Source organism: Lagopus muta, chromosome 12 (assembly GCF_023343835.1).
Source record: "Lagopus muta isolate bLagMut1 chromosome 12, bLagMut1 primary, whole genome shotgun sequence".
In the NCBI taxonomy this organism is placed as follows: Eukaryota; Metazoa; Chordata; class Aves; order Galliformes; family Phasianidae; genus Lagopus; species Lagopus muta.
In genome coordinates, this window is record NC_064444.1 from 1,485,781 (window position 1) to 1,509,297 (window position 23,517).

The 23,517-nt window shown below is 63.2% G+C and overlaps 2 protein-coding genes across 2 annotated transcripts; one reads left to right on the plus strand and one right to left on the minus strand.

Moving 5' to 3' along the window:
• The first annotated feature begins 467 nt into the window (after positions 1-467).
• Positions 468-19,541, plus strand: PIEZO1 (piezo type mechanosensitive ion channel component 1). Its single transcript, XM_048958792.1, has 50 exons — positions 468-631; positions 4,566-4,655; positions 5,273-5,395; positions 5,527-5,569; positions 5,647-5,803; positions 6,563-6,701; positions 6,799-7,012; positions 7,203-7,368; positions 7,489-7,581; positions 7,661-7,739; positions 7,817-7,908; positions 7,998-8,258; positions 8,330-8,441; positions 8,512-8,690; positions 8,767-8,915; positions 9,134-9,408; positions 9,964-10,121; positions 10,187-10,363; positions 10,435-10,560; positions 10,647-10,847; positions 10,926-11,130; positions 11,205-11,309; positions 11,688-11,841; positions 12,295-12,538; positions 12,618-12,714; positions 12,801-12,969; positions 13,048-13,137; positions 13,312-13,394; positions 13,640-13,711; positions 14,071-14,174; positions 14,244-14,337; positions 14,649-14,735; positions 14,818-14,990; positions 15,067-15,158; positions 15,248-15,430; positions 15,756-16,014; positions 16,100-16,288; positions 16,381-16,645; positions 16,721-16,847; positions 16,932-17,079; positions 17,169-17,383; positions 17,503-17,661; positions 17,747-17,894; positions 17,974-18,162; positions 18,231-18,323; positions 18,411-18,583; positions 18,654-18,776; positions 18,853-18,932; positions 19,016-19,214; positions 19,292-19,541. Exons 1-50 carry the CDS (start codon positions 568-570, stop codon positions 19,539-19,541), a joined length of 7,467 nt encoding a protein of 2,488 aa, XP_048814749.1. The 5' UTR covers positions 468-567.
• A 664-nt stretch (positions 19,542-20,205) lies between these two features.
• CTU2 (cytosolic thiouridylase subunit 2) lies at positions 20,206-23,454 on the minus strand. The gene is made up of 15 exons (XM_048958810.1): positions 23,346-23,454; positions 23,186-23,260; positions 22,485-22,563; positions 22,342-22,401; positions 22,216-22,276; positions 21,971-22,080; positions 21,613-21,893; positions 21,403-21,538; positions 21,162-21,293; positions 20,986-21,077; positions 20,819-20,910; positions 20,690-20,741; positions 20,530-20,596; positions 20,400-20,458; positions 20,206-20,317 (listed from the first exon to the last, which is right to left on the minus strand). The coding sequence occupies exons 1-15, from the start codon at positions 23,417-23,419 to the stop codon at positions 20,248-20,250; spliced, it is 1,440 nt and encodes a 479-aa protein (XP_048814767.1). The 5' UTR covers positions 23,420-23,454; the 3' UTR covers positions 20,206-20,247.
• Between the last annotated feature and the right edge of the window lie 63 nt (positions 23,455-23,517).

The following is a 23,517-nucleotide window of genomic DNA, read 5'->3' on the forward strand; positions in this document are numbered from 1 at the left end:
CGCCAGGTTGTTGAGTGCGTTTGCAGAATAAGTGCCAAAGAATGCGGAGAATGTCACGGGCCGATGCTTCCCGATCGGGGTGGGAGCGGCGGCGGTTTCCAGCGCTGCCCCTGTGCCGGGCTGTAGGGATGTGAACTCCCGCTGCTCCCACCCCATCTCCAGCAGCTCCCGTCCCGACGCGCTCAGCCTCGATTAACTCTGCAGCCTTTTTTTGTTTTTTTTTTTTATTATTATTATTATTTTATGACGAGCAAACAGAGGAAGCGCACGATCTTAGCGTTATAATTAATTCATTTGTTTGTTTCTCCCCTCCCTCCCGCGCCTTTACTTCCCTGCGGTGCCGCTGGAAGGGCTGAGACCGGCCAACTCGCGACACCGATGGCCGCAACGCCCGCGGGCGGCGCAAGGCGGGGCCGGGCCGAGGGGGCCGGGCGGTGCCGCGTATAAAAGCAGCGGTGGGGCGGGGGGAAGCGCGTTCCCTCGCAGCGCTCCGGGTCCGGCCCTGCGGGGCGGAACGGCAACGGCCCGGCTCGGCGCGGTATGGCCCGGCCCGCGGCCGCCTGAAGCATGGAGCGGCGGGCGCTGTGCGCGGGGCTCTACTGGCTGCTGCTGCCGCTCGCCCTGCTCGCCGGTGGGTGCACGTGTCGCGCGTTATTTCCTACCGGAGGGGCTCAGGGTTATCCCTCGTTGCGGGTGTTGGGCCAACGGGCTCACGGTGTAGGGGTGATCCCCACTTTTCCTTCTTCCCCCTCCCCCCCGGTGTCGTTCCCACGGGTGAATCGGAACCGGGACGCGGTGATGGGGGTTGGGAGGGGAGCACGCAACTTTTTCTCTGCCGAGAGTCGCAGACGGAGCGGCGCTCGGGGGCTGCGGGTAACGCTGTCACACGCGGCCGCCCCGTCCCGTGGCCGGTCGGTCGGAGCCCCGCTCACCCCCTGGCCGTGCGCTGCATTGGGGCGGCCGCTCCGCGCACCACCCACAGCGGGGAGCGCTTGGCCCCCAGCCTGGAAAATCCCCGCGTCCTCGCGAGCGGGACAAGAATCGGCCTTTTGAACTTTTTCGTCCGAAAGGAAAACCTTTCCGGCTCCGTGGGGCTCCGTCAACACGCGTGGTTCAACGGGCTCCTTGTGCGGGGACCCCCCCGGGCCGTGCCACCCCCCGGCGGAGCGTTGCCCGTCCCCGCGGTGTTGGGGGAGGAAGTCGGTGCCGGGTGAAAAGCTTCTTTCTGCAGTTTGCTGTGTGCGAGGAGTGACTCAGTGCATCGCGCAGGATGTGAGGAGGTTAATTATAACCCTGCCTGCAAACCGGGCCGGGAAGGTGGTGGCCGGGCTCCGCTTGCACAAGGCCGGGCGCATCCCGTGCGGTTCCCCCCCCGCGGTGTCGCCTGGCGTTGCGATCTCCGGTGCCGCGGCCGCGTTGCGGGACGGGCTGCAGCTCCGGCGCGGCGTTCCCCTCCCGGTTTGTTGTGGGGCCCGGCTCGGCAGCGCCGTCCCGGGATATGAGGTCGAAATAGAGGTGCTGGTGACTCAGCGGGTGCTCGTTGGGCAGCTGGGCTCCCTGCACGGGGGGGAACTGAGGCACGGGGCGGGTGGGAGCCCCACAGCCTTCCTTCCCCTGCAATTAAGCCTTTCCCCGACGTCCGCAGGATGTATGCAGGCGGCTCTCAGCCAGCCCGGTGCGGGCGGTGGCCGGACCCTGCGGCACGGTGTGGGGCAGCCCCCGCTGGCCGTGGCCCCACAGGGGTGCAGCTCCGTAGGGCCGGATTCCCACCCGCTGTGGGGGTAAACGTGCCTGGCTGCGCCGCGTGCAGCTCCCCCCTCCTCCCCCCCCCGACTGCCCATCCCACCCCTCAAGCCCTCGGGCATCGCTTCCCTGAGGATGCGCCTCCCAAAATGAGGGGAGATTCTGAGCCGGAGGGGGGGGGGGGTGAGGACGCGCCCCCCTCCCCTCCTTCCCAAATCCCCAAGAGCGGAGTTTGGGGGTCCTGGGGAGCGCTGCAGGCGCGGTGCCCGGCGTGGGCTGCGGCCAGCCGCCTCCTGCGGTCAGGTGCTTTTTTTAAATGAGGGGAAATAAGAGGAGGAAAAAAAAAAAACAACAAAAAACCAAAAAAAAACCTGCCACCAAATGTCTCCAAGAGCAATAACTCCGTTTCCTCCCAAGGGCGGCCCTGGGGGATGGGCTGCGCAGGGCTGGGGTGGGCGACGCTCCATCCCTCGATGCTGCGAGGTGTGTTGGGTTTGTGGGGGTTTGCAGGGGATGTCGGGGCGCGGTGGGGTTTCACCCCCGGCCTGCAGCTGCGGGGATGCCCTGAGCATCTGGGATTCCCTCTGGGGCTGCTGGGGACGGAGGTGTCGGTCCAGCAGCGCGGACGTCCCGGTGCCGAGCTTTAGGGCGCTGAGTCGGCTCCAATCCCTGTGTGGCCGCCCCGTCCCTTTGCGGCCCCGCTACTTCGGGGCAGGGTTGGTGCTTGGGGCCGCGCTGCCCGTTTAACCTCCCTGCTCCCGCTTCCTCCTATGCGCAGCGCAGATAAGGACTCGGGGCGGGACGGCCGCGCGGTTTGTCCCCAGCGGTCGGCGTCGGTGCTGTGGGGGACATGCCAGCCCTTCGCCCCATCCTTGGGCGAAGGGCTGGCATCGAGCACCGCTCCCCCGGCGAGGCTTTCCCCCATCCCACCCGGCTGTGGGGTTTTCCCAGGTTGTGCACCGATCCCGTAGCATCTCCGTGGGGAGCTGGACGGCCCCTGCCCCGCGCTGGCAGCACCAGGATGTATTTTCCACACAAACAGGATATGGCGGGGCTGCTGCTGCTTCTTCCCGGAAAGCAGAGATGGGGCTGGGAGTGGAGATATGCCCATGGCTGCTTCTCACCGGGTTCTCGCTGCTGCTGGAGGGCTGCAGGGGTCGTTCCTTATCCTGCAGAGAGCAAGGAGCAGCGCTGATGCCAACCAGTGGGGCTGCGTGCAGCCAGCACTGCCGCTGGGGTGCTGGGCGGGGGGTCGGGGTCCCAGCACCTCTGGAGTCTGGGAGCCACCTCCACCCTATGGCTGGGTATGGCTCCATCCTATCTGACCCCACTGCTGTCGTGCTCTCCGTGCTGCAAACGAGGCGCTGCTGCAGCCCTCTGCGTGGCACCCACCCTGCCAGGGGATCCTGGGATGGATCCGAGGCAGGGAAAGGCTGCAGGCCGGCAACAGGGAGCGGCAGCGCGTCTTGCCCAGCTCCCTGCGCTGCGGTTTGTCCTCTCGGCACACGAGCGCAGCGCTCCGTTCAAGTGCTACCGACCGCTGGGACGCACGGCCGGGCGGATCCAGCAGGGAGGCACCCAGCGAAGAGCAGCTCTTACCTCACAGCAGCAAAACCTCGTGGGCGGTGGGTGCTGCTGGCACGCAGAGGGGGCGGTGGGTGCCACCCCCCACCCAAACACCCACCCTGGCGGCTCGGTGCAGCGGAGGCAGCGCGGTGGGGAGGTGCCGTCCCGGTGCCGCGGGGCAGCTCGCCTTTGGCACGCTCTGCGCTCCCGGCTCTGCCAAACTGGTTTTTCCCCCCTCTCTCCTTGCTGCGCTTTCCCCGCTGTCAGCACGGAGGGGAACCGGTTTGCGGTGCCGCTTCAGGACGGCCGTGGGAGCCCCGTCCCGTGGCGCTGGGAGGGTTTGGGGGCTGCGGTGCCCCCCGGTGTCGGCCACACCGACGAGGCGGAATGCCGCTTCTATGGCACGTCCCTCTTTCCCATCCCTCGTAGTGCTGCGGGTGACCCCAAACCCGTCGTGCCCCAGGAGCGATGTCCCCAGCCCTTGGTGGCAGGAAGCAGCTGAGCCACGCCGTCGCAAGTTGTCCCTGTTCGTACCCAGTGCTGCTACCCCCCTTCACAGCCCTCTGCCCCAGTGATGCTCTGGGCACCAATCCCCCTTCTTGCCACCATTGGGGTGACCCCCACCTCCCCAGGGACCCGCAGGGTCTGTCTGCAACACGAGGGTGGCTCCGGCTGCCCCTTTCCGGGCTTCGCTCCCCGCCGGGCCGGCTGCTCACGGCTGGCGGCGGGGAGAGGAATAGTTGTTCCATGAGATCATGGCTTTGCCGAAATGCAGCGAGCAACGCTCGGCGTGCGGGGAGATGACGCGGGATGGGGTCACCGCTGGGAGGCGGCGGTGTCCCCGACGAGAGTGGCGATGTGAGCGGCACCCAGCCCCGCTCGGGGGCTCCCCGGATACGGGGCAGGCGGGGACACCTCGGTTTAACCCCCCGCTGGGGTCCGTGGGGAGGCTCACGTGCTGCTGCAGGACGCTCCGTCCCATTAGAGCCTCGTAAACACAGGAAGGGCCGCGCCGGGCTCGCAGCACGTCCCCTGGCGACCGGCCCACCCCAGCGCCCTGCCTGGCAGTGGGGGGTCGGGTCATTCTGGTCTGGAAGGGCGCAGACCTTCTTTGGGGCCGTCCTGGGGTCTGCACCGTTTTGGAGCGAGCCAGTCGGGGTGCTCTCAGCGAGCATCCCGGTGATGGGGTCCCTATGGGGTGTGGATAACACAGTGCAGCCCCGGTGCCCCCAACCCTGCCCACCCTGTGCCCCCAGCCTGCCTGTTCCGTTTCAACGTCCTCTCCCTGGTGTACCTGCTGTACCTCCTGCTGCTGCCGTGGTTCCCGGGACCGGCTGACATCTCAGGTGAGGGCACTGCATCTCAGGCTTGGGGACCATCAGTGGGGTTTGGGACTATTTTTAGGGGATGCACGCTGTCCCTCCTGCAGGTACCTGCTCCTCCTTTGTGGTTTCCCCAGGGTTGGGCGGCTCCACGTGGCAGCCTCGTTTGGTTAATTATAGTCTGGTGCAACTATTAATAGTCCTCCTGCTGCGAGGTGGCCAATTTCGAGCCTCGGCCCTATTAACCAGAAACCTCAGAGCCGCTCCTGGTGCGTGGCTCTGTGCCCAGGCTGGTGCCCGGGATGTGTCCCCTGCAGCCAGGGGAGTGAAGGGCTGGGGGCACGGCTGCAGGTGGGGGAGATCTGGGATGGGACGGGGTTGGGAGGCAGTGGTGTGCTGATCCCATTGCTGAGTGCTGGCTGCGGGTGAATGGAGAAGAGAGTGTGGTCCTGGGGTCCCACATCACCCCGTGCCTCGGTTTCCCCAATGGTGGGGCAGAAAGGGTTCTCCTGGAGGGGGCTGAGGGACGTGGGGGTCTGGCAGCACTGGTATGGCACCAGTGGACCCTTCCCAGGAGTTCAGAGTGGGGATGCTGGCACCCCCGGGGGCTGCTCGGGGCGATGGGTGCCCATCTCTTGCAGGTCACGCCGGCCGCTTCCTCAAAGCTCTGTTGGGGACCAGCCTCCTCTTCCTCCTCGCCCACTTCGTTTTCCAGATATGTCTGTACACGCTGCCTGCCCTGGATCAGCTGCTGGGGCCCAGCTGTGAGTACCCCGGTGCCGGGTGCCCCAGAGCCCCCGAGCTGGTGGCATTTGGCCGTCAGACCCCACCTACCATGTGCTATGGAGCTGCTGTGGGGTCGGTGCCACCCTAACACCTCTATGCTTCTCCACAGGCAGCAGCTGGGAAGTCCTCGCCCGGCACATTGGGGTCACCAGGTGCGGCTCCCTTAACGTTGGTTGTGGTCACTGGTGGAGGAGGACCCCCCTCAACCCTGCTCTTTCTCCCCCTCCAGGCTGGACTTGGGTGACCTCCCCAACTCGGTGCGCCTGGTGGCCCCCGACGTCGGCATCCTGCTGGTCTCATCCCTCTGCCTGTGTCTGTGCCACCGCCTCGTCCCCAAGGGCAGCACTGCCACCCGCAGACAGGAGTCCCGGCAGCCCCCTGAGCAGGTGAGGTGCCACCGGTGCCACCAGCAGTGCTCCTCCTGCAGGGCCCCCATCTGTCCCTGCTTGTCCCCACGGGGACACCCAGGTGCCTGTGGACCTGGGCTGGGATCCGGGTTGGGGCTGCGCAATGGGGAGCGTTTTTTGGGCGGTCAGCGATGGATTGGGTCCCCCCTGTGCCTCCCTTCCCCGGAGTGACTCAGCTGCAGAGGAGTGCCCGTGTTTGCTCCCGTGTTTCCATAGGGATCCCACAAACAGCCCAGCCCCATAGAGCTGCTCGATGTGGGACGGCAGAGCACAGGCTGCCCACGGGTGGGGATGGAGCCAGCTGGGAGCCGTGCCATGCAGTGCCATGCAGTGCCATACTGTGCTGTGCCAACAAGCTGTGAGGGTGGCACCAGCATCACCCGTGCAGATCCGTGCTGATGGCACCTCCGTGTCCCAGCCCCATTTCGGGTGCATCCCGCAGCCCCATGCAGGCCGTGCTGTAACCGGAGCGCTGGCAGCGTGGATGCCTTTGCAGTGAGCGCGGGAGGCAGCCTGGAAAAAAGCTCAGTGCTGGGAACCTGGCTGCTGCTGCCAAGAAAAACAGCCGTGTTTCAGAGGCGCTTTCCAAGCGGCTGCGAGATAAACACGGCCAGGTGCAGAGCCAGGCCACGTGCAGCAGGGAAACCGAGGCACGGCCAGCAGCGGGGACTGGGGGAGCCCGTGGGGGGATGCCTTGGGGGGTTTGGGGCTCACTGCTGTGCTTCCTGCCTGCTGCAGGGGGAAGAGCAGGACGTGGAGCGGCGCGGTGGCACGGCAGGCGGGGACGCACCGCTCAGCGCCAGGCTGCGGGTGACGGCGCACTGGGTGCTGTGGGCGGCCGGGAAGGGGTTGGCCATCGTGCTGCTGGCTTTGGCCGGTGGGTCTGGGACTGGGGAGGGGGTATGTGGTGAATGTGGGGGATCTCTGGATGGGGGGTGTGGGTGACTGACCGCCCTCGGGGCGCTGCTCTGCAGGGATCACCCTGCCCTCCGCCTCCTCCAGCATCTACTACCTGCTGTTCGTGGGGCTGTGCACCTGGTGGGCATGCCACCTCCCCTCCAGCCGCGCTGCCTTCGATGCCCTCTGTGTCCTCATCGGCCTCTACGCTGCTGCCCACCTCCTGTGCCTCTATGCCTACCAAGCACCCTTTGTGCAGGGGGTCTTCCCGCCCCCCACCATCTGGGCACGGTAAGTGGTGCCGTGGGTGCCCCTCTCCACATGTACCCCCACCACGGGTCCCCATGTCCCCAGGGATGGCTTGCAGCTGGCACGGCTCCTGCTTGGCTCCCATCCTGCTCACAGCCTGGTGCTGCGGGGATGGGGACATCGCCGGTCCCAGGGAGTTAATGCCATTCATGCCCTCCTCCCCCCCTCGCAGGGTGTTTGGCTTCAAGGACATCATCCTGTACAGCAACTGCTCCCGACCCAATGCCCTGCAGCTCAACACCGAACACCCCTGGCCCGTCTACGCCAATCCTGGCATCCTGCTGCTGCTCTACTACACCGTGGCCACGCTGCTGAAGCTGCGCCGCCTGGACGCCAGGGTGAGGGGCTGCGGGGATGTGTGCACCTCAATGGCCCAGGGTGCGTGGTGGAGGGGGTGCTGTGCTCGGGGTTGGGACCCCCCCCCCCCCGGGGTTGCAGCTGGCTCCTTGCTCTTGCAGAGAGCAGCATTGCCAGCACAGCCCCCAGCGCGGGATCTGGTGGAGCTAGAGAGCTGGCCCAAGGACAGCGATGGTGTGGCTGAAGACACCAAGGTGAGTCGGGGGAGCCGCACTGCGGTGTTCTGGGGGTGCCAGTGGGTGCTCAGCACTCTCTGCCCCTTCCCTCCTCCAGCCCATGCTGTCCTCCAGCACTGGGAAGCGGAGAACAGAGAACTGCACTGTCCACGTCCTGGGTGATGCCACGCCACTGGGTAAGCCCAGCCCGAGTGCTGCCCCATCCCTGCCCTGCAGTGGGGCAGAGGCTCACAGCTACTGCTTCGCTGGCCAGGCAGGGACCGTCCGGGAGAGCGGCTGCCCTTGCAGACACTGTGGCACGTCATCATGAACCAGAGCTACGTCTGTGCCCTCATTGCCATGATGGTAAGGCACTCCATCGTGGCCTCCAGGAATTTTTCTCCAGGTTGTGAGCCTGAAAAAGGGGAGAAGCTGAGTTTTTTTCTGTCCCACAGGTGTGGAGCATCACCTACCACAGCTGGCTGACCTTTGTGCTGCTGCTCTGGTCCTGCCTCATCTGGATCGTGCGCAGCCGGCACCACTTTGCCATGCTCTGCTCACCCTTCCTGCTGCTTTATGGCATTGCTCTCTGCAGCCTGCAGTATGTCTGGGGCATGGACCTGGGCCCCGAGCTGCCCACCCGTGTCGGCCTCATGAGCCTGGAGCAGCTGGGGCTCGTGCGCCCCAAGTACCCCTGCCTGGACCTGGGGGCCAAGGTACCTCCTGCACCATCCCCATCCCCGTCCCTGCGGTGCCCACCAGCTCTGCTCACCACCTGTCCCTGCAGCTCCTGCTCACCCTCACCTTCTGGCTGCTGGTGCGGCAGTTCGTTAAGGAGAAGCTGCTAACGAGGACGAGCCCGGCCACCCCGCTACTGGAGGTGACCATTTCGGATACAGGTGAGGTCCCTCGGTGACGCTGGGTCTGCCCCCATGCGACCCACGGTACCAGCAATGCCATGCCTTGCAGAACCTGGCCGACAGCGGGATGTGCTGAAGGCACTGGGGGCTCTGGTGCGGGATTTCTATGCCAAGTATTGGATCTGTGTGTGCGCCGGGATGTTCATCGTGGTCAGCTTCGCCGGGCGCCTCGTGGTCTACAAGATCGTCTACATGTTCCTCTTCCTCCTCTGCCTCACCCTCTTCCAGGTACAGGGGATGGAGGTGCTGGCCCCGAACGGCGTGTGCACCCAATGGCAACACACTGATGTCCCCATCCCTGCAGGTGTACTACAGCCTATGGCGCAAAGTGCTGAAGGGCTTCTGGTGGCTGGTGGTGGCTTACACCATGCTGGTGCTCATCGCCGTCTACACCTTCCAGTTTGAGGACTTCCCCATGTACTGGAGGAATCTGACGGGTCTCACCAATGAGCAGTGAGTGTCCCCATGCCATCATGGTGTTCCCATGCCATCATGGTGTCCCCATGCCATCATGGTGTCCCCAATGGTGCGGTGGCACCAGGGCATGGCTGGGAGATGTGTTCCACACCGGGAAACTGAGGCACAGAAGGTTTGCCTTGCTCAGGACACCCATGCATAGCAAAGGGGATGGAGGTGGCCCCATGGTGACCACAACATCCCCTCCCTTCCAGGTTGGGTGACCTGGGTCTGGAGCAGTTCAGCGTCTCCGAGCTCTTCTCCAGCACCCTCATCCCAGGCTTCTTTCTGCTGGCCTGCATCCTTCAGCTTCACTACTTCCATCGTCCCTTCATGCACATCACTGATCTGGAGCACATCCCTGCTGCTGGGCTGCAGCCCTGCCACATCCCCCGGCCCGAGGAGCTGCACGGCAGCCGGCTGCTGCGTGATGCAGTCGTTGCTGAGAGTGCCAGGACTGAAGGGGGAGAGTCTGACACTGCCTCGCAGGGTACTGCCAGGGGTGGGCTGTCCTTGGGGTTGGGGATGGGATGGGACGTTCTCCAAGCTGGGGAATTGATAAGGGATGGGTTTGGGGTGTCCTTTGTGCCTTGGAGAGTGCAGGGATGGATTGGGTTGTCTCCTGAGCTGTGGAGGAGCCAGGAGGATGTAGGATGGGTTGGGGTGTTCTCTGAAGTCTGGAGGGTACGGGGATAGATTGGAGTGTTCTCCAAAACCAAGACGGGGACACTTGGATATGGGGATGAGTTGGGATGTCCTCTGATATTTGGAGGATACAGGAATGGATGGGAGCATCCTCCAAGCCAAGAAGGGGCCAAGAGAATACAGGGCTGAGTCAGAGTGATCTCCAAACCTGGGAGAGGAGGATACAGGGATGGGCTGGGGTGTCCTTCAGGCCAAGAAAGGGATGGAAGATTACAGAGATGTGTTGGGATGTCCTGAGCCTGGGAGAGTAAAGGGGTGGATTAAAGCATTCCCCAAGCCTGGAAGGGAGGGGGCAGGGTTGGGGTATCCTCCAAACCCGTGATGGTCTGTGTCCTCACAGCACCCAGCAAGTGGGGGCTGGTGCTGGAGCGCCTCATCGTGCTGGGCTGGACCTTCTCAGACACACTGACCCGCGGGCAGGTCTTCGTGGGGCGCCTGCTGGAACTGCATATCCTCAAGCTGGTGGCCCTTTACACCGTCTGGGTGGCTCTGCAGGAGGTACGGCACAGGGCCTGGGGGTCCCGGGGGGTGTCCCACAGTGCTGACACTGTCATTGCCCCCAGGTATCATTGATGAATTTCTTGCTGGTGCTGCTGTGGGCTTTCGCTATGCCTTACTGCCGCTTCCGCCACATGGCCTCGTGCCTCTCCACCATCTGGACCTGCATCATCATCGTCTGCAAGATGCTCTACCAGCTCAAGATTGTCGACCCCAGCGAGTATTCCAGCAACTGCACCCAGGTGCCGGGGCAGGGATGGGGATGCTGATGGGTTCCAATGGCTGTGGGTGCTGACACCGTGTTCCCTGGCAGCCCCTGCTTAACAGCACCAACCTGAGCCCGGAGGAGATGGGCAACTCCACGCTGTACCGCGGCCCCGTGGACCCCGCCAACTGGTTCGGCATCCGCAAGGGCTTCCCCAACCTGGGCTACATCCAGGTGGGTGGGGGGTGCGGGCAGGAATGGGGTGGTGGGATGCTCTGCACCCTGAGCACAGTGGAGCTGAGCACCCCTCACCCCCCCAGAACCACCTCCTGGTGCTGCTGCTGCTGGTGCTGGAGGCGGTGGTGTATCGGCGCCAGGAGTATTACCGCAAGCAGCACCAGCTGCTGGTCCCCATCACTGAGACCATCTTTGAGGACGTGTCCCGTGAGCAGCTGGACCATGGCTTGGTCAACTGTGTCAAGTACTTCCTCAACTACTTCTACTACAAGTTTGGCTTGGAGGTGGGCAGCGGGGGCTACGGGGCAACGTGGGGCATCTGGTACGTGTGGAGCTGAGCTCCTGAACCACCCCAATTCCAGATCTGCTTCCTGATGACAGTGAACGTGATCGGGCAGCGGATGAACTTCATGGTGATCCTGCACGGCTGCTGGCTGGTCGTCATCCTGACGCGGCGCCGGCGGGCGGCCATTGCACGCCTCTGGCCCAAGTATTGCCTCTTCCTCGTGGTCTTCCTCCTCTACCAGTACCTGCTGTGTGTCGGCATGCCGCCCGCTCTCTGCATGGGTATGAGGCATGGGGAATGGGCTGGGGGATGTTGGGGGGCCAAGATACAGCGTGCTGCTGTCCCCCCTCCCCAGATTACCCGTGGCGCTGGAGCCGGTCCCTCCCCATGAACTCAGCGCTCATCAAATGGCTCTACCTGCCCGATTTCTTTGTGGCTCCCAAATCCACCAACCTCATCAGTGAGTGCCCCCTGGGATGGGGGGTGGGAGGACTGGGATCTGCATGGCCACAAGCCCTGAAGGTGGGAGGGGTCGTTTGTTGAGGCGGGGCTTGGGGGGTGCCGCATCCATTTGGGATGAGAATAGGAGAAAAACCCCCTTATAGGGAGGAGGGGGCACGTGAGTGGCCATAGGGCTTTGGGGAGGAGCTTGGTTGAAGCCACGCCCCGTTGAGAGGGAGGGGCTATGAATGGCCACACCCCCGTGGGAACCACTCATTGAATACGACGCCCAGGGTGTGGGAAGCCCCGCCCCCTCCTTGGCCCTGCCCACTTTCGTAGAAAGGGGGCGTGGCTCTCCGAAGCCCCGCCCCCAAGGGGCTGATCCGCGTGCCTGCAGATGACTTCGTGCTGCTGCTGTGCGCCGCCCAGCAGTGGAGGGTGTTTGTGGCCGAACGCACCGAGGAGTGGCTGCGGGCTGCGGGTGACAATGCGGACCGGCCGGACCTGGAGAGAGAGCCCCACAATCCCACCCCCAACTTCATCCACTGCCGGTGGGTGCCCACGGATGGGGGCCACGGAGAGAGGGCTGGGATCTACAGGCAGTGAGACGCGCTGGGATGTGGTCCCCAAGGATTGGGTTGGGGTCCCCCAGGGTGGGGTTGCAGCAGCATAGGGCCAGGGAGACCCTCCTGTAGGTTGGGATACGATCTGCCAGCAAGGTGGTACAGCTGGGTCCAGAGTGCCCTGAGGGTGTGAGGGGAGCTTGTGGGGAGATGCAGTGATGGTGTGAGAACCCACTGAGCGTTGGGATACCTGTGAACTGGGACAAACACTTTGTGCCCCAAAATGAGCACCAGGTCACCGAGGGCACTGGAACCCCTAGATAGGGACCTGCTGGTTCGGTTGTGGAGGTGTAGCACTTTGCTGCACTCCAGCTCCAGGTGGAGCTGGGTGCAGGTGCTGGGAGGGGATGGGAACCCCGCTCTGAGCACGGCGTTCTGCAGGTCCTACTTGGACATGGCGAAGGTGGTGGTCTTCCGCTACCTCTTCTGGTTTGTCCTGGTGGTGGTCTTCATCACCGGGGCCACCCGCATCAGCCTCTTTGGCCTCGGCTACCTGCTTGCCTGCTTCTACCTCCTGCTCTTCGGCACTGCCATGCTGCGCAAGCCAGCACGGGCACGCCTCGTGCTCTGGGACTGCCTCATCCTCTACAACATCACCGTCATCATCTCCAAAAACATGCTGTCGGTGAGGGCGCCGTTCCTGGGTTTGCTCCTCGGGTCGGCCAGGTGGGTGCAGAGGGACCAACCTCGCGCTCTTCCCACAGCTCCTCTCCTGCGTCTTCGTGCAGCAGATGCAGAGCAACTTCTGCTGGGTGATCCAACTCTTCAGCCTGGTCTGCACCGTCAAGGGCTACTACGACCGTGAGCACTGGCACAGGGTGGGCTGGGACTGACGGGGGCATTTTGGGGTGCTGCTTCACCTGCTCCTCCATCCCTCTGTCTGCCAGCCAAGGAGATGGGCAAGGACCAGGACTGCTCGCTGCCAGTGGAGGAGGCTGGCATCATCTGGGACAGCATCTGCTTCTTCTTCCTCCTGCTCCAGCGCCGTGTCTTCCTCAGCTACTACTTCTTGCACGTCATGCTGGACCTCCAAGCTTCTGCCCTGCAGGCTTCCAGGTGGGGCAGGGGGTGTCTGCAGGGTCCCTGAGGGGGCTGGGTGAGGAAATTCACCACCCACTGTCCCCATTGCTGCAGGGGCGTCGCGCTGTTCAGAGCCAGCCTCATGAAGAGCATGCGCTCCCACCGGCAGGCTGAGAAGAAGTCGCTGGCTCAGCTCAAACGGCAGTGAGTGGGTTTTGGGGGGGAAGGGAAGGGTACTTGGGGCACCTCCCAAACCCCTAGAGCTGTTGGGGCACTCCGAGGCGTGGGAAGGGCCCAAGGGGGTGGCGGGTACCCAGCATGGTGATGGAGTAGTGGGGGCTTGGGGAGCTCTGGAGCATCTGGTGCTGCATCCAACAGGATGGAACGGATCCGTGCCAAGCAGGAGAAGTACCACCAGGAGCGGCTGCCCGGTGGTGAGGGGCAGGATGGGGCCAGGGCAGGTGAGAGCCGGCTGGGGGGTCCCCAGCCCCTCCAACCCCTCTTTTGTCACTGGAATGGTGACCTCAACCCATCACCAACTCTTACTCCCAACATCCCCATCCCTTTGCTGTGCAAGGACCGGTGTGGCCCAGCAGAGCGCACAGCTGTCAAACCCCCCAAACCCTCCCCTGGCACGTCCCCACACCGTTCCCTGGGGTGGGTGCCCCCATTATGGCCACGCTCAGTCCCTACTGCCGTTCCACAGCGCCCAGCAGCCCGGCGGACCCTGCCCGGCAGAGGGAGCGGTGGTGGCGGCCATGGTTAGACCACGCCGCAGGTATTGCCCCGCAGGGGGCGCGGGCGGCACGCGGTGCCACCGAGGGGAGCGACGGTGACGGTGCTTTTGGCGAGGTGATGCCCCGCATGCCTCCTATCCCCGCTCTTGGCATTAACCAGGGCGTTCTCTGCTTGTGTGCACTAACGGGGCGTGCAGTCGGGGTGCCTGCAGGACTCGGTGCTGGAGGGATACCCCTCTGGGGACATCGAGATGTTTGGCACTGAGGTCCCCAGTGGGGTCCCTGCGGGCATCTTTGGCACTGAGCACGGGGGAGATGGCAACGGGGACAGCTTGGGCACCAGCCGTGCCGTGTCACCCTGTGTCACACTGTGCTGTGACACCCTCTGTCACCCTGACAGTGCTGCATTCTGGGGAATACTTCCTCTTTGAGTCAGACAGCGAGGAAGAGGAGGAGGCAGCAGTGCCTGAGGAGCCGCGGCCAGGCAGGCAGAGTGCCTTCCAGGTGAGCCTGGTGGGAGCTGGGTGGTGCCAGCCGTGCTGCTGGGTGCTGACAGCCCCCTCCCCAATGCAGCTCGCCTACCAGGCCTGGATGACCAACACCAGGACAGCGCTGAGACAGCAGGAGCGTGAGCAGCAGGAGCCGCTGGGCGATGAGCTCACTGCAGGTGGGGTTGGCTCATCCCAAAGTGGGGCTACCAGACCCCCAATGGGGCTACTGAACCCTAAAACAGGGCCGGGGGTACCTGGTGGGGGGGACGAAGCGATCCTGTCCCAGTTGGGACATTGTCTCCATGGGGTTCCCAGTATGTGTGTGTATTCTCTGATAGCAGATCTAGGGCTGGGCACAAGCTGTGCCCATCCATGAATTTTTAAGAGGGGAGGAGTCTGGGTGGTGGGCAGAAAAGCCACAAAGGGGGTTTGGAAATGATATCTTGTCCCATCATGGGGAGGGCATGACTTGCTGTCTGCCGTGCAGGGGACACCAGAGCAAGGGAGGAGGCATCAGCAGCGCCCGAAGAGGCTGAAGGTCAGGAGGAGGAAGAGGAGGAGGAAGAAGGATCTGGTAGGTGGGCAGCAGGACCCCATCAGCAGGAGGTGCCCTGGGTGGGTGCAGAGCCACGAGCCCCTCTCTCCTCGCCCAACAGAGCGGGGCAACGTGCTGCAGCGGGCGCTGAACACCCTGCGCTTCCTGTGGGTGCTGTGCCAGGCCATGGTGGACGGCCTCACCCAGTGGCTGGATGCCTGCACGCAGGAGCACACCGACATGTCCACCGTGCTGCAGCTCGAGAGATACGTCCTGACACAGCGCCTGGCCAAGGTGACACATGGGGAAGGGGGATGGTGGCGCTTGGCACCGCAGCACTGTGACGGTGCTGACCCTATGTGTGCTGTAGGGTGAAGATGTGCACCGCGGGGTGCTGGATGAGCTCTACCTGCTGCCACCCGAGGAGCCCCAAGAGGAGCCCCAGAATGGCATCGCTTCCAGGCAGGTGCATAGATACACCCCTGGGTGCCCACCCACCCGCAGTGGGGACCGCTGAGGAGGGTGCTCACCTGTCCCTGCGCTGTTCACAGTGGGCGCAACGGAGCTGAGTGTGAGCAAAGGGCTGAGCCCCCTGCAGCAGAGTGCCCTCTGCAGAGAGGCAGCCAGGAGCAGGTGGCAAACTGGGGGTCACGGGAGGACGTGGCAGGATCTCGGGAGCTCCTGGCCCTGCCGCAGAACCGGAGCCGGACAGCCAGCGAGCTGCTGGTGAGCAGGTATGGTGTGGGGATGGGGGGTGATGGGGATGGAGATAGGGGATGAAGGCATTGGGGATGGTGGTGATGACAGGGATGGGATGGAGATGATGTGGACAATGGGGGTGATGGGGATGGAGATAGGGGATGAAGGCATTGGGGACGGTGGTGATGACAGGGATGGGATGGAGATGATGTGGACAATGGGGGTGATGGGGATGGAGATAGGGGATGAAGGCATTGGGGACGGTGGTGATGACAGGGATGGGATGGAGACAATGTGGACAATGGCGGTGATGGGGATGCAGTGGGACCAGGGTGCAGGCTCAGCTCCCGTGCCCCACAGGAGGCTGTACTTTGCCGAGCTGGAGGAGTCAGAGAAGTTCTACCAGTCCCACAACCGCTTTCTGAAGCTGCTGCTGGCCATCTACCACTGCGTGGCCGCCCACTCCGAGCTGCTCTGCTACTTCATCATCATCCTCAACAACATGGTGACTGCCTCCGTCATCTCCCTCTTCCTGCCCATCCTTGTCTTCCTCTGGGCCATGCTCTCCATTCCCCGGCCCAGCAAACGCTTCTGGATGACTGCCATCGTCTTCACTGAGGTGGGCAAGAGGTGGCTGCACAGGGGACAAAGATGTGATGATGCCCAGCTCTGGCTGCCACCTCCTGACACCCATATCCCTGCAGGTGATGGTGGTGGTGAAATACCTCTTCCAGTTTGGTTTCTTCCCTTGGAACGGCTATGCCATGCTGGTGCGTAATGAGGGCAAGCCCTTCTTCCCACCCCGCATCCTGGGGCTGGAGAAGACCGACCGCTACATCAAATACGACCTCATCCAGCTCCTGGCACTCTTCTTCCACCGCTCGCTGCTGCTGGTGAGCCCTGCGGGTGCTTCGTGAGTGAGGGCTGGTGGTGGCCTGAGCCCCACTGTATCCCATTGTACCCCCATGACCCTTGTCCTTCCCAGTGCTATGGGCTGTGGGACCACGAGGAGGATCCCTTTGCCAAGAAGAAGGCGGAGGCGGAGCAGGCAGAGGAGGAGGAGGAGCGGCAGGAGGAAGCAGTGTCCCCAGCGGTGCCAGCAGAGTCAGCAGCTCTGGGTGCAGCTGTGGGGTCAGAGTCGGAGGGCAATGCCCAGGGGCAGAAGGAGGGGAGTGGGGATGGAGCAACACATCTCCGCTTCAGAAAGAAGAGGCAGTGGGGCAAGGAGCCAGCAGCAGTGGTGGAGGAAGGTGAGTACCTGGAATTGGGCAAGATGTGGTCTGGCAGGGAGCCTGACGGTCACCCATGCTGCTTATCACTCACAGAGGATGGGGAGGAGGAGGAGGAGGGAGAGGAAGAGGAAGAAGAGGAAGAGGAGGAGACAAAACAGAGCCACTCTCAGAAGAAGCTGAAGGCGTTTGGTCTCCGGGTCAAGCTCTTCTTCCTCACCATGTGAGTGCCCCACAATGTGGGTTAGGGTGGGAACTACAGCTTGCAGCCCACCGGTCACCTGTCACCCATCCCTGTCTCCTCCAGGGCACAGAATGTGTACCAGCCCGTGCGTGGGTTCTTCCATGACATCCTGCACACCCAGTACCGGGCAGCCACCGACGTCTATGCCTTCATGTTCCTGGCTGATGTGGTTGACTTCATCATCATAATCTTCGGTTTCTGGGCCTTTGGGGTGAGCAGAAAGCTCTGCAGGGTGCCAGACGGTGGGATCCCAATGTGAGGTCAGGCGGGGCTGAGTCCTCACCTCTTTGGTGTCCCCAGAAACACTCAGCAGCCGCCGACATCACCTCCTCTCTGTCGGATGACCAAGTCCCAGAGGCCTTCCTGGTCATGCTGCTCATCCAGTTCACCACCATGGTGATCGACCGCGCGCTCTACCTCCGTAAGACTGTACTGGGCAAGCTCATCTTCCAGGTCATCCTGGTTTTCAGCATCCATCTCTGGATGTTCTTCATCCTGCCAGCCGTCACTGAAAGGTACCGGTCCCCACTGACCAACCCCTAAGGTCCTTGCGTAGCCTAGGGGGGTGATTCCTTTATGTGTCCTTTATGATGGGGGCTCAGGCAGCCAGAGCAGTGACACGTCCCTCCTGCAGGTTGTTCAGCCTCAACACGGTGGCCCAGCTGTGGTACTTTGTCAAGTGCATCTACTTCTCGCTGTCAGCCTACCAGATCCGCTGCGGCTACCCCACCCGCATCCTGGGCAACTTCCTCACCAAGAAATACAACCACCTCAACCTCTTCCTCTTCCAGGGGTACGGGGCAGCGGGTGGTGCGGGGACAGGTTGCCCCATTTGGGTGGATGGAGCTGTACCAGCCCCATCTCCCCGTGCCTCCCAGGTTCCGCCTCGTGCCCTTCCTGGTGGAGCTGCGTGCCGTCATGGACTGGGTCTGGACCGACACCACGCTGTCACTGTCCAACTGGATGTGTGTGGAAGACATCTACGCCAACATCTTCATCATCAAGTGCAGCCGTGAGACAGAGAAGGTACGGCCCCATTGAGTCTGCTGCCATTGGGGTGGCTCCAGATGGGTTCTACCAGGCAGCCCGTGCCGTCTGTCTGCAGAAATACCCACAGCCCAAAGGGCAGAAGAAGAAGAAGATCGTCAAGTACGGCATGGGCGGCCTCATCATCCTCTTCCTGGTGGCCATCATCTGGTTCCCACTGCTCTTCATGTCGCTGGTGCGCTCGGTGGTGGGCGTCGTCAACCACCCCATCGACGTCACCGTCACCCTCAAGCTGGGGGGGTATGAGGTGAGGATGGGGGGCAAGCTCTGCGTTGGGCACCGGGATCCCGCACTGACCGCACCGCATCCCCGCAGCCGCTGTTCACCATGAGTGCCCAGCAGCAGTCCATCCAACCCTTCACACCGCAGGACTACGAAGCGCTGACCAAGGAATTCGAGAGGCAGCCGGTAGCCCCAAAGCCCTGCAGAGCCCTTCCTCTGTCCCCAGTGGGCGCCCCGAGGGGCACGTGGCTCAGCACCCCATTCCATCCCCAGGTGGCCATGCAGTTCATCACGCTGTACGGCTATGAGGACATCGTCACGGCGCGCATTGAGGGCAGCTCAGGCTCACTGTGGAGCATCAGCCCCCCCAGCCGCGAGCAGATGCGGCGAGAGCTGCAGAATGGTTCCTCTGACATCACCCTGCGCCTCACCTGGACCTTCCAGAGGTAACAGCGGGGCTACTGGGGAAGGGGGCAGCCCTATCTGTGCCCTCCCAGCAAACCTCTGTGCCTGCAGGGACCTGGGGAAGGGCGGCACGGTGGAGCACACCTTCGACAAGCACACCACTGACCTGCAGCCCGGAGCACCGGAGCGCATGGAGCTGGCCCAGCTGCTGCAAGGCACTCGTGATGCCCCAGTGTGAGTGTCCCTGGGGAGAGGGGGTCAGGGAAAGGGGACGCCCCCGGGGATGGCACTTCACTCTGCTTTGTTGCAGGCAAGTGCCCAAACTCTTCCCCAAATATATCCGGGCGCCCAATGGCCCCGAAGCCAACCCAGTCAAGCAGCTGCTGCCAGGTGGGTCCCATTGTCTGTTGTACACACGATGGGGGACTTGGCCAGCGTGCCATGCCCTGACCCCCGCCTTGTTCGCCCCACAGATGGAGAGGACAGCTACCTAGATGTCGAGGTGCAGCTGAAACGGGAGCACTCAGGCTCAGGGCAGGGCAGTGACAGCTTCCTGGAGTGGTGGGTGGTGAGGCTGAAGGATGCTCCAGCACGCGATGGCAACATCCTGCCCATGGTCATCTTCAACGACAAAGTCAGCCCCCCCAGCCTGGGCTTTTTGGCCGGCTATGGGTGCGTAGGGGGGCAAGGGAGGGAGCTGGGGGTGGCGAGGGGGGAATGAAGGTGGTTTCATCCCACCCCCATTGCAGGATCATGGGGCTGTACGTCTCCATCGTGCTGGTGATTGGGAAGTTTGTGCGAGGCTTCTTCAGCGAGATCTCACACTCCATCATGTTTGAGGAGCTGCCCTGCGTGGACCGCATCCTGAAGCTGTGCCAGGACATCTTCCTGGTGCGGGAGACGGGAGAGCTGGAGCTGGAGGAGGAGCTCTACGCCAAGCTCATCTTCCTCTACCGCTCACCCGAGACCATGATCAAGTGGACGAGGGAGAAGGAATAAGGGGAAGGGACTGCAGCCCCTCGCAAGGGGACACCACCGCCAATGCCTTAAGCAGCCCTGCAGGGTCGCATCCTGCTGGGGGGCACGGGACGGTGCTTTTAGAAGGAGGATCTCATCCTCACCTTGCTTTGAAGCCGTCCAACCGGCAGAGACCATGTTGTGCCTTCTCTGGGGGGCTGGCCAGCTGTGGGGGGTGTCAGGAGTTGACGCCACATACCCCTGACTGCTGGGGTTGGGCACGAGCCAGCATCCCCCTGCACCCCCCAGCCCCGCTCCACAACCAGGTTGAACTCTAAAGCAATACCCCCATAGCCCCATAAAGGGGGGGTGCACGGTGCTGTGGCTCCCCACTGGGGTGGCTGGCATCCCCAGCCGGACTGTAGACACTTTTTTTTTTTAATTCAAATGGTTTATTTATACAGATATCTAATAAAATAAAGCTGAGGCCACCCCAGCTTCCCCAGCGGTGGGGCGGGAGCAGGGATGTGATGCCTGTGGGTATCAGCACCCCCTGCATGGGCACTTGGAGGGGGGTCTCCCCTGACCCCCTGCTGGTACTGGATCATTTGAATCTGGTGTAAAAGCAGCTGCCTGCATGCCAAGTATCACCACAGGTGGCCCAGTGACTCCAGATTCCCTCACCCTAATAGGACCCTCCTGCCCCACAGTGACAGGGCCCTGTGCCCCACAGCTGTGCCCTGCACTGTCAGCTCCCGCCAGGTTCCTCTTCCTCATCCTCCAGCAGGAATTCCTGGATCTGCTGCTTCATCAGAGCCCTGTGAAGGACAGACCAGGGGGCCCTGCTGGCTGCACTGCCCTCAGCCCGCAGGGAAGGGACCTCCCCAGCTTGTCCCCTACCTGCAGTTCCTGCGCTGAGCTTCGGTGCGCACGTAGGGTGGCAGCGTGGCTGGGGGGCCCTGCAAGAGAGGGGACAGTGGGGACACTGAGCCCTGTCCCCAATTCCTGGAGAGCCACCTCAAATCCTTACCATTTCCTTGAACGTCAGGCGGCAGCCGTAGCACAGCAGTGGGATGAAGGCAGCTCTGCTCTCAGCCCTGCAGGGAGAAGGGACGGAGCAGTGACAATGTCCCTGCTGCTGCCTCTGGTGTCTCCACGTCCCCCATGCTGGAGAGCATCCTACTGCTCACCCGTTCCCTGTCTCCTCCTTCACCAGCGTGGGCTCTAAGGCCAGCTCCTCCTCTGCAAGAACCAAGGGACAGTCACACACTCGGCACACGCTGTCACCTCAGTGAATCCCCCCCCCTAGTGCCACTCACCCCCAGCGATGTCCAGGGCGCAGAGGCAGAGCAGGCAGCGCTGCACTTCGCTGTTTGCTTCTGCTGGAGCCACGCTCAGCTTCTCACCTGTTCTGCAGATGTAAAGAGGGGATGAGCAGCGGCACCTCACTGCCTGCCCCCAACCACCCTGCCCTCAGGTGCTGTACCGGTACACGGTGCTGATGGTGGAGGGGAAATCCACCTGCAACCCCAGCAGGAAGTTCTCCATCAGGCGGTGGATGCTGGTCTTCTCTCGGCGCTGCAGGGGAAATAGAGAGGGGCAGGATGGAGGGAGGCCCACAGCTCAGTCTGGCTGGAAGTGGGGAAACGGGGGCACCCCTACCTTGGCGTGGAGGGGTGGTGTGATGATGGTGGGGACGCCAAAGAAGTGGTTGTAGAATGCAATCTCCTTGGCCGTGTAGTCCCGCATGGGACGCACCACTGTCACGTCACCGTGTCGGCTGTCCACAAAGCCCTGCAGATGAGGAGGAGTCTGCTGAGATACTGCCACCAAGCTGGGGATAATCCTAGGAACAGTGCAGTGCTTGGATCGTGTCCCCCTCCCAGGCAGGGATGGCACTCACTGTGTCCACAGCGAGGAAGGCGCCGCGTCCCAGTGCCAGATTGGTGAGCAGCTTGATGGCCACACGGGTGCAGCTCTCGCCTGTCATCACCTTGGTGTAACCCCGCGTGCGGGCAGTGTGCAGGAGGAGGTGGCTCCTGGGGACACAGTGACACTGGCTCAGACCCACAGGGCCATGCCATGTGCTCGCTGGGCAGGAGGAGTCCCTCACCGCAGCATCTGCAGCAGCTCCTCCTTTGCCGTCAGCGTCTCTGCTGCATCAAAGAGCCGCAGCAGCTCCTCAGTGCGGGCAGCTGCAGGCAGGCAGGCGTGGGAGTCCCCTGTGGGACCATCCTGGGTGCTGAACCCCGTGGGCGAGGTGCCACCATCCCCACCGGCCTCCTCCTGCCGCTGCTGCTGGATGAAACCCTCTACAGCCGCCTTGTAAGAAGGGCTTGGCTCACTGTCCCCACCAGGGCCCCGCTGCAGGATTGAGCCAGGCAGCTCCAAGGCCTGTGGACAGATAGGGAGCTGTGTGCAGGCAGACACATCTCCCCACATCGTGCTCCCCAGCCCCATCCTGTCCCCACCTGCTCCAGGGAGGCCAGGTAGTAGGGGAAGCCGGTTTCCTGCAGCAAGGCCTCCATGCAGGTCAGAGTTTGCTCCCGTTGCACCAGGCTCTGCCCGCACACCGCTCCCTCTGTGGGCACAGTGGCAGCAGCTGGAGCAGGGGAGCAGACCCCGGGGTATCACAGCCCCACAACAGGAATGGGAAGGAGGGATGGGGACAGGTCACAGGGAGATGCACGAGCAGCAGGGATGGGACGTGCCTTACCGTCGATGTAGATGAGGCCAGGCACGAAGCGCAGCCGCTTGGCCGTCTCACGGCTCAGCCCCTGGCACAGCAATGGGGTAAGCAGGCTAAGCTGTGCCCCACGTCCCCCAAGCCCCCTATACTCACCTCCTGCACCTGTCGCAGCATGGCACTGGAGGCCATCCCGCCCGACAGTGCCAGCAGAACCTGCAGGGACAGCAGGGACAGTCAGCGGCCTCAGTGCAGTGCCCCCAGCACCACATCCCCCCCACCCCACGTGTCCCCAGTACCTTTTCTCCTGGGAAGATGACGCGGTTCTTGCCCAGCATGGCACGGAACTTGTGCACAAAGTACTCACGGAAACAGGAGCTGCAGACAGACAGGCAGCCCTGAGCACCCCTGTCTCCAAGCACTGCTGTGCCCGGGCCTTGGTGTCTCTGACATCCAGTGTCCTCAAGCCCCACGTCTACAAGGTCTTATCTCTAAGTGCTGATGTTCCCAAGCTGTGATGTCCCCATTCTTGGACATTACAAAACCCAATGTCCCCAGACCTGACATCTCTAAGCCCTACACCCCTGAGTTCTCTATATCCCAGAGCCCCACGTCTCTGTGTCCTGATGACCAATGTCTCCAATCTGTGCTGTCCCCGTGCCCTCCACCCCAGAGCCCTGATGTTTCTCAACCCCATGACACCAAACCACATCCCCAAGCTGCAGCATCCCCTGGCCCTGAATCACAATCTCCATGCCTTAATGTCCCCAGGATGTGATGTCCCTATTCCTGGATGTCACCAAACCCAATATCCCCAGACATCTCAGAGCCTCGCGTCCCCAAGCCTGATGCCCCCATAACCCAGAGCCGCGATCTCCCCAGAACCCAAAGTCCCCAAGCGCTGACATCCCCAAGCCCTGACGTCTCCCAACCCCACACCCCTGAACCACACATCCCCACGCCCCGCCGTCCCCACACCCCAGCATCCCGGTCCCCTCACCGACAAAACGCATCCCCGATTCGGATGACGACGGCGGCGGGGCCATCCCCGCACTTCACGCACGGCCGCGGGTGGCTGCGGGGAACGAAGCCGTCACCGATCCCCTCCCGAAGCGGGGCACGGCCCCGGGGACGGATCTCTCGCGACGTCCCACTCCCACCTGCAAGCGGGGGCAGCGCGGCGCCGCACCGGCGCTTCCCCGCACCCTCCGCACCGCCCCGATGATTCACACATGGCACCTCCGCTCCGCTCCGCTCCCCCTCCCTCCTCCGCCGGCGCGCGGTGATGACGTCACGACGCACGGCGACGTCAGGACGCACGGCGACGTCACG

Bases quoted from the DNA above. Each gene is read 5' to 3' on its own strand.
- PIEZO1 (XM_048958792.1), top strand. From the start codon at position 568: ATGGAGCGGCGGGCGCTGTGCGCGGGGCTCTACTGGCTGCTGCTGCCG. The intron at 13,138-13,311 runs GTGAGTGGGTTT...TGCATCCAACAG, and splicing joins CTGGCTCAGCTCAAACGGCA to GATGGAACGGATCCGTGCCA. The intron at 19,215-19,291 runs GTGCGTAGGGGG...CCCCCATTGCAG, and splicing joins GGCTTTTTGGCCGGCTATGG to GATCATGGGGCTGTACGTCT.
- CTU2 (XM_048958810.1), bottom strand. From the start codon at position 23,419: ATGTGTGAATCATCGGGGCGGTGCGGAGGGTGCGGGGAAGCGCCGGTG. The intron at 23,261-23,345 runs GTGGGAGTGGGA...CGTTCCCCGCAG, and splicing joins CGCGCTGCCCCCGCTTGCAG to CCACCCGCGGCCGTGCGTGA. The intron at 22,277-22,341 runs GTGAGTATAGGG...TTGCTGTGCCAG, and splicing joins TGCTGCGACAGGTGCAGGAG to GGGCTGAGCCGTGAGACGGC.